General features: G+C 37.4%; 2 protein-coding genes across 3 annotated transcripts in view; one reads left to right on the top strand and one right to left on the bottom strand.

Moving 5' to 3' along the window:
* Positions 1–4,012, bottom strand: part of WDPCP (WD repeat containing planar cell polarity effector) — a 160,558-nt gene extending 156,546 nt beyond the window's left edge. For both annotated transcript variants that reach the window (XM_032212658.1, XM_032212659.1), the window contains exon 1: positions 3,925–4,012. The gene's annotated coding sequence lies outside the window, so the exon portion shown is untranslated. The remainder of the gene's footprint in view (positions 1–3,924) is intronic.
* A 3,111-nt stretch (positions 4,013–7,123) lies between these two features.
* On the top strand, positions 7,124–15,224 carry MDH1 (malate dehydrogenase 1). Its single transcript, XM_032213749.1, has 9 exons — positions 7,124–7,231; positions 9,237–9,335; positions 9,978–10,074; positions 11,831–12,006; positions 12,281–12,403; positions 12,542–12,718; positions 13,447–13,560; positions 13,848–13,940; positions 14,555–15,224. The coding sequence occupies exons 1-9, from the start codon at positions 7,229–7,231 to the stop codon at positions 14,678–14,680; spliced, it is 1,008 nt and encodes a 335-aa protein (XP_032069640.1). The 5' UTR covers positions 7,124–7,228; the 3' UTR covers positions 14,681–15,224.
* Positions 15,225–15,610: the final 386 nt, after the last annotated feature.

Here is a 15,610-nt window from a genome sequence, read left to right as displayed (position 1 = left end):
ATTCTATAACAACAAACTATCTAATCAGGAAAACCAAAATCACAAATTCATTTTTTTCACCGCAAGCACAAAATTTAAAAGTTGTTTCCACATGGAAACTAAAATAGATATGTTCTTTTCTTTGAATAAAGCAATCAGTTTAACCATCCCTACTTTTCATCTTGCTGTGATAAATAACATATAATTAGGTTCACACCTATTAATCTTTATAGACTATCATCATTTATATTAAAAAGGTAAAAAACCTTTTTTTACATCCATTTTAAAACTCTAAACTTTTCTTTAAAAATATTTAGCAAGAGGGAAAGACAGAAGGAAAACGCCCCCTTTTTCCTGTGCCTCAGTTGCTATGGGGAATGAAAGGACCAGGGTTTAGGTTTAGGTTTATTTGATTTATATGCCCCCACCACCACACTGAAAAGAACCCCTGAACAAGTTTGTGCAGTGCACAGCTCCATTTCGGTGCCTTTTACTGCTCAGTTTGGTGCCATTTCCATCAAAGATTTGGAAAAGTTTCTTCTTCTTTCCTTATGCTATAATTTTGACTCTGAGAAGGGTTTGCTGTTCTTTCTGACCTTTAAAATGATACATTTCAGTGACTCTTTCTATGTGCTTGCCTTTAAGAAGCACTCCAAGTCAATCCAGAATGATGTAGATGTTAATACAAAGAACTGAGCAAATTAAAATGGTGAAATTAGTCCCAGGGAAATATTTTTCAAAAAAACCTTGATAGTGATGAGGAGCTCCTCGCGCGCCACCATTTTTCCCACACGAGCCGACCTCCAACCTCTGTGCCCCTCCCCTCCGGGAAATCCAGGAAGGAACAGTCGCTACTTCTCTAGCCAAAGTATTTCCTGGAGCTCTATCGTACTGGGTCATCTTTTCTTATAAAAGGAAGTAAAAGGGGCGGGGGGGGTTTCCGTTTTCTTGCTTTCATGTTTTAATATCTTCAATGAAAGTACTGAGGCATAGAGAGGGGTTAGACAGAGTGTCTTTTGTCTTGCCCCGGTTAGGATTTCTTAAGCAAATCTACTGCGCTTTCAACATGAAGCCAAAATTAGGACTTTTTAAAAACTCCGCGGGATGCGGGACAAATTGTTAGAAATCAGGACTGTCCCGCCGAAAGCAGGATGTCTGGTCACCTTAGTCTATTAGCATTATTTAACATAATAAAGCTCCTCAAAACTTATGATTTTTAGAATCTGTTTTGATAAAAACATAATTTGGTTTTCAAGATACTTGTTAATCTGCATTAAGAACTATTACCTCTACTTACTTTCAAGAAAAACCCACCTTGCTTTAAATATTATTTTCATTACAAATACTGAAAATGTAGATTTATTTTTTTTAGCCACCATCATATTACATGGTTGTGCAGCTGAACATTCCTAAATAGACACTTTAATTAGTTATATGTTATTGTTTCCAACTTCAAGATTAACTTTTGTTGAAAACTAGTTTAGGCCTGTTTTTCTTTCCTCCCTGCCTCCCCACCCAAAATAAACTTTTCACCAAAAAAAATCTTGTTTTAACCACAAGAGAGCACTCCAACACAAGAAATGGTGGGAGATATGTTGCTGTTTCCCAGTTTTCTTTTCCTTAACCAAAGGAGGGCACTTGAACACAAAAAAAATGTTTTTAACCAGAGTCTAACAGGTGGGGTTTTTTTCCATTTTAACCATGATTGTATGTGAATGACAAAGGGACATTTTTTGCTTTTTAATCCTTAATTAACATATATTCATTCGATTTAGGGTTAAAACTTGCTTTGTATATAGTGTTTTTGTGTAATATATCAAACAACGATTTTATTTTTACTCAATAGTGTTCCATTTAATTTAATCAGTACAGATACATTAAACATAAGATTACATATTATTTTTCAAAAATGAGTAAAAATCAACAGAACAAGGACCTTTCTAAGATGGGAGAATGATACTTCTTCTCCAGAATCTCAAAAATCTTATTTATATCAGAGATCTATGTATTGGATAATCTTCTTATGATTTCATTAGTTCAGCAATCATATCAGGAAATGCAAGCAAATTTCAGTTTTCGTCATTATCAACATTTATGACAGGCTGGTAATTAAAGTAGGATCTCAGAATAAGTGGATCAAATAATAGATGATTTAGACATTTTAACAGAGATAACTAAAGAATTTGGAGCCAAAACTCAAATTAGTGGAAGCAAAGTTGCATTAAAGCAACAATACAAATATAATACAAATGAACTGTTCCATTCTATATATACATCTGCTTAAATGGAGGCAAAACTTTAGTGTGCACCCGGGATGATGCAAAAAGATGCCTTAATCTTTTTATGTAAAGAAAAAAAAATATAAGAGACCAGAACTTGAATAATCAATTGGCCTTTCTGGGAATGAAGGGAGGAAGGGATGATGGAAGATTGCTGATGCTTACTGCCAGTTTGCCACAAAGAAGTTCGATGGGAAACTGATAGGAAATCAGAAGTCACTCCCACTCTCACTGATTTTTTTTGTCAGTCCATTGTCATTATATTTCTCTATTTAAGTAAGGTAATATCTATGAAACAATGACCCAGCAAGTATTTGATTGTTCAGTATTTGTAATATTAAACAGTGGAACTCCCAGTTTGAACAGTGGGAGAGTTCATGAACTGTTATTATTACAAACTGAAGGGTCCCCAGGAATTAAAGAGCTTCTTTCAGACAAATTTAACTTCTAAAACTTCTCTAATCACTGAATGCACTCCCCCTCCCATGCATGGTTTGTGAAAGACCAAGTGGATCAGTCAGAAAGGTAATGAAATAATATGGGGACAAAATAAAACTTTTTGGCATGGATTAAAGAATTATGTACATTAAAACACAAATGCTGCATTCCAACATAAGAACCTTAACACACTGTGAAATATGATGGTGGCAATATAATGGTTTACTAAGTCTCTGAACCAGGACAGCTTATCATCATTAATGGAATTTATTCTAAATTATACTTCTAAATTATATTCTAAATTGGAGTAGTCAAATCAAGCCTTATCAAATCAAGTCCATGAGTTTTGTGATACTATATAAATCACAAAGGGGGAAAGTCTCACCAAGCTCAATAGAGTTTAAAGTATGGACAAAATGCTTAGATAAATTGGTGTCAGAGAATTTGTCCCACATTATCTGTTCTCAGTTGTACCCTTAAAATTCAGAAAACATATAACAAAAACATTACAATTTTAGGATTTAAGGAAAATAATGTGTTTCCATTTCTCTTTCTTAGAGGCTTTTTGCTACTAGTCCCTACCTACAAACATGCATGGACAGCATATTTTCCCCTATTGCATCCAAAACATTGCCGGCATCTTATTTCATTGCAACAAATCAATGCTCAATTGCTTTCAATTGCACTACTATGTTGAAGTAGCATTTTATCAGTTATTTTGACACTACTGAAGGGAAATCTCACAGATATTAAATATTTTAGCTTTGATTAGTATAGTGTAGTGTAGAGTATTGTATTTATATCAAGTAAATATTATTATATTAATAGACTTCAATCACAATTAAGTTTTCCCAAGGAGCTTTCATAAAGCTTAAGACAGATAAACATCTCACACAGCTACCCATACGAAGGCTTCCTTTGCAACCCTCTGGGCATGTTTCACTGATTTTTGTAGGATGAATTCGGAATATAGACGTGCAGCAGAACGGCCGAAGAGAAAACCCGCTTCTGCAAGAGGCTTCAGGAGACGGATGGAGAAGTCTCAGAATAGTTACCAACCGAGCAACACTTCTGCTCAGAAACACGGAATCATAAATCAATATATACGGCTGAGAGCAAGCTCAGACTACATACCCAAGTGGAAAACTGGTCTCTCTCTCCTCTTCTTGCTTTTGGACTTTCCTCCATTATCAGTCTCCCCCCCCCCCCACACACACACACAGCTCACCTTTCGAGAAGAGAAGAAGCAGCATGAAGAGGATACTTCGCCAGAACGCGGCTCCTCTTCCTCGCCAGCGCGCGCTTTCCTCCCGTTACTTGGCAACCAGCGAAGCGCGAGCTCACCCTGAGTCCGGAAGGAGTCGGCGCGTGATTAGGCGCGCGTGCGCAGCAATCACGAATCCCTCGAATCCTCTGGTGGAGAGATGGAAACCGTAGAGCTATATACCTAAGATCAGAATACGTCTGTGTACAACTTCTAGCATTTCTGTCCCTCTCGTCTTTAGTAATGTTTCATCATTACGCCCTGTACTAAGCACATTGGACTACAACCATACTCCACAGTTCTTGGTCCACAACTATAGTTTCCTCATCCTTTCATTTAAGATTAATGTTTTTCAGATCTTCCTAAATGTTTGGTATCAGGTTTTCTTTTGCCTTCTTTTTGTATTTGTATTTATTAGTTTGTCAAGCATGTACAAGATAGCAGGTATAAGTATATGATGAAAGAAATGTTCTTCTGGGTTTGGCTCCAAGTGGGGAAAAAGACACTGGAGACATGGAGACTGCTTGGAAAGATGGTTTATTGTTGGACAGGACCTCATGGCTTGAGCCCTGAACAGAAAAGGAGGCGATCACATGCTTCAATGTTGGTGGAGAAGAAGAGAAGGGCTGAGGGAGGGGCTTGCTAGGCTTTTTATAACCTGTTCAGTCCCACCTCTCTGTTTCCTGTTTCTGTGTAAGAAATGTATTCTGATTGGTTGACAGACTCCCATAGGGCCATGCAGGGGCAACTCTCTAGGCTGCGTTTTGAATCCAGGTTTGGTTGGGTTCTCAGAAGCCATGTGGTCAGTTGAGTAAAGAGCCAATATTATTATGCTTTCCTGTAGCCGAGTGGAGAAGTCTTTATTATGTAAAGTGGACTAGCTTGGCCCATTAATACAGTGGGGCTGGGCAGGAAGCTACAGGCAGCTATTCTGTCTTCTAAAACATGTTTCTTTCTTTTCACATCCAGAGAAATATTCTGCCTTTTCAATATTTCCTAGGATATTTCATTTTTCTGGGAGAGGGCTGGGTGATAACTTCATACATATAAACATGGATATGAACAAAAGAAATGAATACAAACAGATGGGGAACAGTAGGACAGGGACGTTGGGCACGCTGATGCACTTATGCACGCCCCTTTTATGTATCTCCTTTTATGGGGTAAGGTCTACGGTAGACAGTTTAAGATTGACGTGTGGGTTAGAGGATGTAACAATGGCCATTTCTTCAGAAATCTGGTGGTATCCAATTGATTGCAGTTACTCATGCGGAGTAACCTCTGATCTAGGTTGCTGTTGTTTATGGCCTACATGATACATATTGAACACATTTGTTGGAAGACAGCAGTTGCTTTGCCTATTTGGCATTTTACATCTCTTTCTGTTTCCCAGTCTATATCCATGATACTACCAATAGTTAAATTGTTCCACAAATGCTAAGACCTGTAGTCCTAATATTATCACAGTGCTTTCTTGAACATTGCCAACTTGCACCGGCTTGGTCTTGTCTTCACTATTTTAAGCCCACTTTACTTGTTCTGTTTAGTGTTTATTTATTTAATAAAATTTATAAGCCCATCCAACTCTCAGTGACTCCTGGTGGCTTACAAAGAAAAAAAAAATCAATACAAAGCAATAGAGAGAGTACAATAACCTCCCACTCTCCTGGCAACAACAATCAAAGGAGCCACTTGATGGGCTTCATATCATTCTGGGGTCACCACACCCATTGGCAGAAGCAGTATTCAGGGCCTTGCAAAAGAGTGTCAAAGAGTCGCCAAACTTATCTATGCAAGGACAATGTTCCACAGGGAGGGACCCACCACAGAAAAGGCCTTTCTTCTTGGTTCTCAAATGGACCTCCTTAGGAGAAGGGATCCATAGCATTCCTTGCCTTTCTGGTTTGGTGAGTCAAAATAATCTGATTGGGAAAAGATGACCCTTCAAACAACCATTGCTGAGTGGGAGCAGAAGATTTACTTCCCCTCGGTTTCAAAGTGGTGGAATTGCCATGATTCCTTTTTTTAAAGATCATTTTTTTGCTCATCTGCGCCAAGATGAAAAATGATTTATTATTTTCAGTTCTGCAATAGAGGCCGTCTACCTGATCATCCTTTGATGCCTTAATTGTATCATGAGAGAATCTGTGCTGTAGTTGGGAGCCAAGATAGTCAGTTTAGTGTAATGATGTAGATGCTGGCCTAAGAACCAGGAGACTGTGAGTTCTAGTCCCACTTTAGGCCTGAAAATTGGCTGAGTGATATCGATTAATCATTCTTTTTTACTTCATCCTACTTCACAGGACTATTGTGGGGGAAATAGGAGAAAGAAGTTATTATGTATGCTCATGACCTTAAATTATTTATAAAGGGGGATAAAAATAAAATAAATAAAATAAAAAGTTTCATTTGTTCATGCACAAAAGAACCAAGATTAAAACAAACTTTCATTTACGTAATTTTCTTCAGTTATTTCAATGTTATTTTTCATTGATCACTGTTTTCTTTTAGAAACTCACTTAGCTTGAATATTAATCCTCAAGGATTTATACAGTTACGTGAATTGTAGTAGTTAATGCTTAACACTGTTCTTTCTGAATTGGAATGGGTTTGTGTCCTCTGGCAATACGACTTTTGTTAAATTGGTTTTTTATTGTTTTTAAACCTTATGAGCTCCCCAGAATCTGTCAGGAAATTGTTATAAATTCGTAAATAAGTAAATAACTACCATATAATAGTATAGTAATTTAATTACTTTTATTATTACTTGTAAAAGAATTGGTCCAATAGCCTTTCCATTTTCTAGTTTTTAAATAGTATATTATATACAATTACATTAATATAATTATTTTAAATTATAACTTTTTTTGCAAAATTCTAATAAGTAATTAACAGAATATCTTAATATCTTCTGCGTATGCGATAGTTTGAACCCTATTCCCATATTGAAACGCGCGTGATTTCTACGTCGAACATTAGCTCAAATCTTATCCTTCTCTCGCTTTTATTACTGGATGTAAGACTGACGGACGCTTCTGTTGGCTTCTGGGAAATGTAGTTCTTTTGAGCGGGTGAAGCGTCCCATTATCTTTGTTTTCGAGTGTTGGAACTACATGTCCCAAGTGACAAGAGGATGGAAATTTGGGGGCGGTAGCTTCGCCTCCTTTCATTACCTTCCGAACGAGAGACACTCTCTCTTTGCGGGAGCTGAGACTGCGCTTAGAGGTGACCTCGAGGAAGGAGGCCTATCGCGTTTTCTGTTCCCATCATGGTTAGTACTATTTTCATTATCCCTTTCTCGGATAGAGGACAGATAATTTGGCGAGATATAAAGCGTAGAGTTATTTTAATTTTCAAATCGCAATAAAAGACAAGGCATGACAGTCAGTGACGTGCAATCACTGGCGTGTAACTCTGTAACCGGAGGGAGCTGGGAATGCGGCGCCTTTCCCTAGGAAAAAGCAAGGTGGCCAAAGGAGTACAATGAGTTCCTTTGCAACGGTAATTCAGTGGAACGAACCCGTTTAAATGTGGGGAAGCTAGAATTGCTTCCATTTATTAAGGACTCGGGTGAAAGTGAAATATCCGGATCAACGCTCGTATTACAAAATGGGCGGGAGGGGAAAGTTACTGCATTAATTAATCCTATTAGAAGAAAAGAACCGCGATTAATTTTCGGAGACGCGGAGGTGGCTTGAACTGGAAGCGCAAGCAGTGAAACATGGGAGTAAGGAAAACCTAATTAAATGGCACCTGTGCATTTTAGTTGCGGAACAGAGGGAATGATAAGTGCGCTATTTTAACGCAAGGGAGTCTGAATTAGCCAGGAGTCCATGTTTCAAGGACTAACTTACATCACATTGAACGCATTTTCTGGGTTGAGTTTTTCGAACAATTGCAGGGTCTGTTCTTTTAAAGCTGGGCAGTAAGAAAGGATATGCTATTTATAACTCCTGCATTCTGGAGAAAAATCCTTTTAAAAGAAATGTATCCTCTTGCTGATAGCAATTTATTTAGAAAATTTGTACTGTATGTTGCCTGATCTCTTAATGTTTCTGGACAGTTCACAAGGTATTAACATCTTTCTGAAATAGCAAAAGTAATAGATATATAGAATACCAAATGGCTAACAAATTAGGAAGAGATGCTTTAGTAATTCATCTATTAAGAGACGCATTGTTTCCAGTTGGAAATCACTATCATAAGTATTCAGATGTGGTACTTTAGACAACAGCTGCAGAAGATGCTGCCAAATTGCCCAATCACAGGAACACCCCCCCCCTTTTTTGATAGTGTTCTGCTATGCAACTGCTGCAATATTTGACCTAATGGCATTGCTGTAATGACTTGCCTTGTGACTTTCAAGGTGATCTTCAAGTAGGCACATGCTTAATTTCCAAATTCTTGTCTCAGAAAGGTTAGAAAGTAACAAGTTTCTAGAGCCAGGAAAGAGATATATAAATTGCACTGTACAACTTTGAGGATATGCCATTTGCTCCTTGATTAGCGACATTTAAATTTCCCTGCTTGAAGGAGAAGAGCAGTCAATCTTCACACCTTTGCTTATAGGCTGTGGCTTAGAACTCTTTATAATGATAGGAATGCTTTCTGAAATGTCTTGGCTTGAATGTCCAGCTTTCTTACCCAAAATAGATATGTACATGTACATGTACATATATTATACAGGACATGCTCTTTGTTCCTGGCTGCTTGAACTGCAAATTCACAATCTTACCAGCTTCCACCTATGAGCTGCCATGCTAATGAAAGAGCTTGTTAATAAGTCCCGTCATTGTCAGCGCTGCATGATTACCTTATACTGTTGCAATGATCATTGGTTCATAAGGTCAGTTCTTGCGCAGATGTGCCAAGAGCTATAATTTTATCCAACTAGCATTTGTAATGCTTCTTGCACCAGTGCATTTTGGCGATAAGATTTGAATATTGTACTATTGCTAATACAAATTGTTGAGAAGGTAGGAAATAGCTTATCTTGTGTCATCCAGGGCAGATTATAATTTATTTACTAACCCTTCTCTATGAATAGCTGAAGATAGCTAAAAGAATTCCTGGCAGACTGACTAGCTCTCTTTTAAATGTTACCTGCACTTAACTTGCTGGTTACAATAGCAATTTTTTTTCATAATCCTCTTTCAAAGTTTTATGTTCTTTAAAAATGTCAGTGCTACTAAAAGTTCTGTACATTGCAAATAACAAGACAAAATGTTTTTCCCAGAGCTGTATATTGGATTCTATAAATACCCTTTCTTTTCCAGTCGGAACCAATCAAAGTCCTAGTGACCGGTGCTGCCGGACAGATTGCGTATTCTCTACTCTACAGCATTGCAAAGGGCGATGTTTTTGGCACTGAACAGGTAACGGCTTTAAAAAAAGTACAGTATACCCCTACACAGCAGTAATTATGGGGCAGATTGTGGACCTCTCAAGTCAAAGAGATTTGGCTGGTGGGATCTAGGAGGAGAGGTTTGTCTTTTGTAGCCAAGCCCCCTTTTAACAATTTGCCCTGAAGATGTAGTCTGCCCCCTCCCCATCCTTTCAGTCTCCGGAAGGACATTAACACTAGGCTCTACTCGTTGGCTTGGGGGCATGAGGGGAAAGGGGTGCTGTGTGTTGGGGGTGGCTGGTTGGAATGGAAGCACCATTGTGGGTTTTCCAGTTTTGTACCTAATCTTGTTAATATTTTAATATTTTTATTTAATTGTAAGCCACCCAGAGTCTCTTTATAGAGTGAGATGGGCAGCATATTAATTTGTTAAATAAATAAATAAAAATAGAATGATCTTAAAAGTGATTGGATTAGAATTTCTCAAGGACTTTCTCAGCAAGAACAAGATGTCTTGAAGCTACCGTCTGTGAAAGAAGGAATAACACTACTGCCCTGTATTTTGAATATCTAGCTCAATTGAAAGGATAATAGGAATCCAGTCTATTTATATCTATCCAATTTTGCAAAATATTTGTTCTAAATGACAAACCCAACTATTTTTATTTTGCAGCCTCTTATTCTTGTGCTATTGGATATCACTCCCATGATGACTGTTTTGGATGGCGTACTTATGGAATTGCAAGACTGTGCTCTTCCTCTTTTAAGAGGTGACAGAAAATCAGAATTAGTCTTACACAAATGTTTAGGTTGGATGAGCTAGATTATCTGAACACAAGATACACTGCCAGTTTCACAACCTTGTTTACGGAAATAAGTATCTTGCTGTCATTTTGTGAACTGAAGTAATATCAGCTTGTAAAAGAAATGAATTACCAGGTTTAACAAACAATACTTGAAGTGTGCTGGGGCATTTCATTTGTAATATACATAGTCCTTGATTTAGGATTATTTGTTCAGTGACCGTGCAAAATTCCAACAAAAGGAATTATAAGCACTGCCAAAAAGTTACAGCCGTTGCAGTACCCCCGGAGTCACATAATCAAAATTTGGTAGTCCACCCACATTTACAACTGCAGAAGGTGCTGGAACTACCCCCACCTATCTCTCCTTTCCCCCTCATCACAGCTGCCTACTTGGCCCACCAGTGTGCAAAACTGCCAGGGAGGCCTTGGCCTACTCCCCACTTGGCCAGGATAGCTTGGCCGGCTCTCTTCCACCAAGCTCAGGAGACTTCAACCTGCTCCTTCCCCATCCTAGGAGGCTTGGGAGGCATTAGCCCACTCTTTGCCCTACCAGTGTGTGCCAATCACTTCATTTAACTTTGATATTTTTCTCCAGCTACTTAACCATATGCAATGTTCTTGCTGAGGCTGCCTCCCTAAGTGGGTTCCATGCTTTGGAAGTCTCCAAATTATCAATTTGAAGGAGACGTCTAAAAGACCACAAAAATTGAGCCATTTTTACAGTCCTTCAGAATCCTCCTTTTCCAAATTGATCAATTTGGAGAAAGAGACTTTTCAAGTACTGAGAATGAAGCCTGGTGGGATAATGGCATGAAGTTGACTTGGTAAGAAAGCTATGCCTAACAGGCTGAGCAAACTGTCAGCACTTGGAGAAAAACACCAAAGGTAAGTGGGGTGCTTTGCTTGTGCTGGTTGGAGAGGAATGGACAGAGACCTCCCAGGCCTGACAAGAAAAGGAATGGCCCAAAGCTTCTTGGGCCAGGCGGGGAGTAGGTAGAGGCCTCCTGGTCAATGGCAGCTTTATGCTGCATTGCAGGACCACCACCATCCAAACTAACACCACAGCCTATGATGGGGCTCTCCCCTATACACTCTTTATTTGGGACTCTGACTGTTTAACAACCAGTTAATCAGTGCCAACAACAACCAACCAACAACAGCAAGCACTACCAGGAGAGCCAGGATTATGGCTGTTGAGTGAAGTGGTCACATAACATCTTGCTTAATTATTGCTTCACTTAATGACCAAAATTCTGCTCTCAGTTGTCCTAAGTCAAGGACTAACTGTAATAAACATTTGAAAGTGAAATTATTAAAAATATTTTACTTTATGAATGTTACATATAATTAAAAATCAACTGTCTTTATGCTGATTTTACTTTCACAAATAATTTCAGTGGTAAATGACCTATTTATTGTTGGTTTTCCAAGATCTGATTGCATCTAAGCTTCATTTTGACCATAAGAAAACAAGCATCAAGAATGAGACCCATGAAGTTACATTTCATTAGATATAAATTCTGCTTTTTCAGATTGAAGCATTAATCTTTATTTTGATAAGCTGGCATCTGAAAACCATTACAGATGTTCTGTTTTACAATGAAATTTCAACTAGAACTGTGTTTGGCTATCTGGAAATAGCTCATTGATTTCTCTTCACAATAGAGCCATGAACTCATCTTTTAGATGGGACTGTTGATCTCTTTCTCTCTGCTTGTAGAGGTAATTGCAACTGACAAAGAAGATGTTGCATTCAAAGACCTTGATGTAGCCATTCTGGTTGGTTCAATGCCAAGAAAAGAAGGCATGGAACGGAAAGATCTTCTCAAGGCAAATGTGAAAATTTTTAAGTCCCAAGGAACAGCTTTGGACAAATATGCAAAGAAGACAGTTAAGGTGAATATAAGTGACATAGTTTGCTGCCCTCAATCAGATGCAGCTGGTTTATTAAATCAGCATTGATACAGCATATCAATGTATTTATCGTCATGATGTGGAAGATTTACAAATAATGTTAAACCAATAATGGGACATGGTAACATTAAAAAACAATATTGAATAAAACAGCATTTTCTCCAGGGAGCAATATTATAGAGTTTGATATATTTTACTCTTCTTATTGTTCATTAGCCTTCCTGTAATTAAGTCTAACTTTTCTTTTCTCTATCAGGTTATTGTAGTAGGTAATCCAGCCAACACTAATTGCCTAATTGCTTCAAAATCAGCTCCAACCATACCAAAAGATAATTTTAGTTGTTTAACTCGTCTGGATCACAACAGAGCTAAATCTCAGGTAGGCATGAATTTTTAAATTCGACATGGCAGTTAGTATATAAATAAAAAGCTTTTTCTAAAAGCAGAGCATTTAACTGAAACATACTTGAAATTGTCAAAATGACATGGGTAGTTTCTTCTCCCTAACTTCAACTAGATTGCTCTGAAAGTTGGTGTGACTGCTAAGGATGTCAAGAATTGCATCATTTGGGGAAATCACTCTTCTACTCAATATCCAGATGTTAACCATGCCAAAGTGAAAATACAAGGAAAATATACTGGAGTTTATGAAGCTGTGAAAGATGATAACTGGCTGAAAGGTGACTTCATTACAGTAAGTAATGGTTTTAGACTTTTGTACTTCTGTTTTCACTTTGAAAACATACAGCCTGGTCGTATCTTGGAGACTGATATGTCACTGCTTATTATTTCAAAGAGCAGCAATGAAAATCATGGGTCTCTGTGTCATAGACAAAAACACAATCCATTTGTATGTAGTTAGATAAAAATGTTGGTATGTTTTCTAATACCCTTAATTTTATCTTACTATGAAATCCCTCTTTTATATGATAGGCAACTTATTTGCCTATATGGATGGTACTTCAAATTATTTATAAAATTTAATCCTATGTGTGTCTCTTCATTAAAACGTTGTGTTGCCTGAATTGCCTCCAAGCTGTTATCTCCCCACAAATACCAAATAAAAGGTTCATGGTGTTAAAATTCATTCTCCCTCTGTCTCTCCCTCCCTCCCTCTCTGTCTCTCCTCTCTCACTCCTCTCTCTGTGTCTCTCTCTCCCTCCCTCTCTCCCCCCCTCTCTCTCTGTCTGTCTCTCTCTCCCTTCCTCTCTCTCCTCTGTCTGTCTCTGTCTCAACAATAATGTATGTAATATGTTCAAATTTAGTATAGTTTCCTTGCCATGTAATTCTAGAGTTTGAGACGTTGGAATAATACCCTTAACTATCTGAAGTAAACCTCTGGGTCTAGGATTCTCTATAAATCATTGAGGACTGATGACAGTACATGCAAATAATCCTGTGTTATACTTTTTAATACTTCAGACTGTTCAGCAACGGGGGGCAGCTGTTATTAAGGCCCGGAAACTGTCCAGTGCAATGTCTGCAGCCAAAGCTATCTGTGATCATGTGAGAGACATCTGGTTCGGCACTCCAGAGGTAAGCATTGCCCATGAGCATTTAGGCTTAGACAAGAATTCTTCAAAACATAACAGTTAGCTCAAGTTTTAGCTCATGTTTTCTTGAATTTTTTTTGTGGGGGTGGGATGTAATTTAATAATAAGTATAAAGAGAATAAAGATACTAATTTGGCTTTTTGGTATACTACTAAGAATGTAATGAAATGCTAAAGGACAAATTTTGTATTTTTACACAAAGCATTATAGCATGAATTATTGCTGTGGTAGAAACGTAGCACATTAATCATTTTTGATTTACTTTAAAAGGGTGAATTTGTTTCAATGGGCGTTATTTCTGATGGGAACTCCTATGGTGTCCCTGATGATTTGATCTATTCATTTCCTGTTACATTATCAAAGGTGGGTAAGAAGTATATATTTAATTTTATACCTGAATAAAAGTCCATATTTACTTTTTATATTGTCAGTTTCTAGCATACTTCTTTCTCAGTAAGCAGAACTCATAGATTGATTTCTCCAATATTTTGGCAAAATATCAATGCCTATAAATTTGTATTGAGTAAAGAAGATTCCGAAATGTTGGTCCACAGCAGCAAGTTAGTGTGAACGTTTGCATTTAAAGATACCATAGACTTGCAGTATTTGAATAGTTATTTCTAAAATTATTGATTTGATAGATGTTTGACAAGTATAAATAAAAATGTATCTTGAAATGACAGATACAGTTAGTACAGTATTTCATCTTTTTCTTATAAACACATGCATTTGCTCTAAAAAAAAATCCTTCAATTCTGATTTGGTGAGGAGTGTGTTGTTAGATAATCTAAAAATCTTTCTTTCCAAAAACAGTTTAGTGTATTAAATCTATGGTAATCCAGTGTCTATAAATAGGCTTATTATATGTAAAAATCCAGGCAATCAGCAAAATAATACCAAAATACTTTGCTCCCATATAGTGGTATAGAGTTTTGCAGAGAATGTTAAAGATTTTAATCTTACCAATATTTTTACAGGATAAAACATGGAAGTTTGTTGAAGGCCTTCCTATTAACGACTTCTCCCGTGAGAAGATGGAATTGACTGCTATGGAGCTAGTGGATGAAAAGGAAACTGCGGTGGAGTTTCTATCTAGTGCATGACTAAACGATCATCAGAATGTGAGAGATGACTTAAATACGGAGGAGTCTAAAAGTCGTCTCTAAATACAACATCAGATCCTACTCCTAAATCAGCTTTTCTTCATGGCAATTTCTTCATTACATGATTTATATTTTTTTTGGTCCCTCTTGCTTAGTAATGATATAGTTGCATATACAGTTTGCACATTTGACCAAATCCTCCTGGTACCTTATTTGTTTCCTGTGTTGCATCTTGCATATGCCTATATTTTGCAGTTGTGATAGCAAATAGAATTTGTTTATTGTAAGAGCAGTCTTTCACCATAGGGTAATAGCAAAACCATGTATAGTGCGAGGGTGACTTTTCTGATATGGTTTTAGCTTTAGGTTAATAAAAGTACTCACTAATAGTCTTTATGGAAGGAAGGAAGAAAATGTATTTCTACTCCAAAAAACAAAGTAGAAATTGTTTCCTGAATATCATGACTGTGCTGTGTATTGATCACCAAATCTCTCACAACAAATTTTGCTAGAATTACATTAAATGTTGAGTATGCACTCCTCATGTATTGTGCCAGTATCCTGTTTAGTTTGCTGTGATCAAAATACAAAAACCAGAGTCTTCAGAAAATCATTACGTTATAAAATAAAATAGAATTTGGAAGTGATTTAACAGCATTGCTATACATTGAAGGAAAAAGCTTGGTAACATTTTGCAGCATAATCCCAAAGGGTTTTATTAAGTTGCTTTGGACTGACGCTCTAATGGTGGGTTATCCTTGCACTGGTGACACTTAGACTTTGTTCACAAAGAATGGGGAAGTGTGCCAAGTTTCTGGCTTTTCTCTTGTTCTGATTTGCTCTACATCTTAATCCACACTTCTCCTCCCTCTCTTGCTTTGCCTCATTTGCTGCCTTAAACTTTGGGTTTTAACCATTAATTTTCGTGGG

This window comes from Thamnophis elegans, chromosome 3, assembly GCF_009769535.1.
Source record: "Thamnophis elegans isolate rThaEle1 chromosome 3, rThaEle1.pri, whole genome shotgun sequence".
NCBI lineage: Eukaryota > Metazoa > Chordata > Lepidosauria > Squamata > Colubridae > Thamnophis > Thamnophis elegans.
Note: the sequence above shows the minus strand (reverse complement) of the source record. Positions and strands in the feature narration are given on the sequence as shown.

Coding starts and splice junctions, on each gene's coding strand:
- MDH1 (XM_032213749.1), top strand. Junction 10,075..11,830: donor TGCTCTTCCTCTTTTAAGAG/GTGACAGAAAAT, acceptor CTCTGCTTGTAG/AGGTAATTGCAACTGACAAA. Junction 13,941..14,554: donor TTCCTGTTACATTATCAAAG/GTGGGTAAGAAG, acceptor ATATTTTTACAG/GATAAAACATGGAAGTTTGT.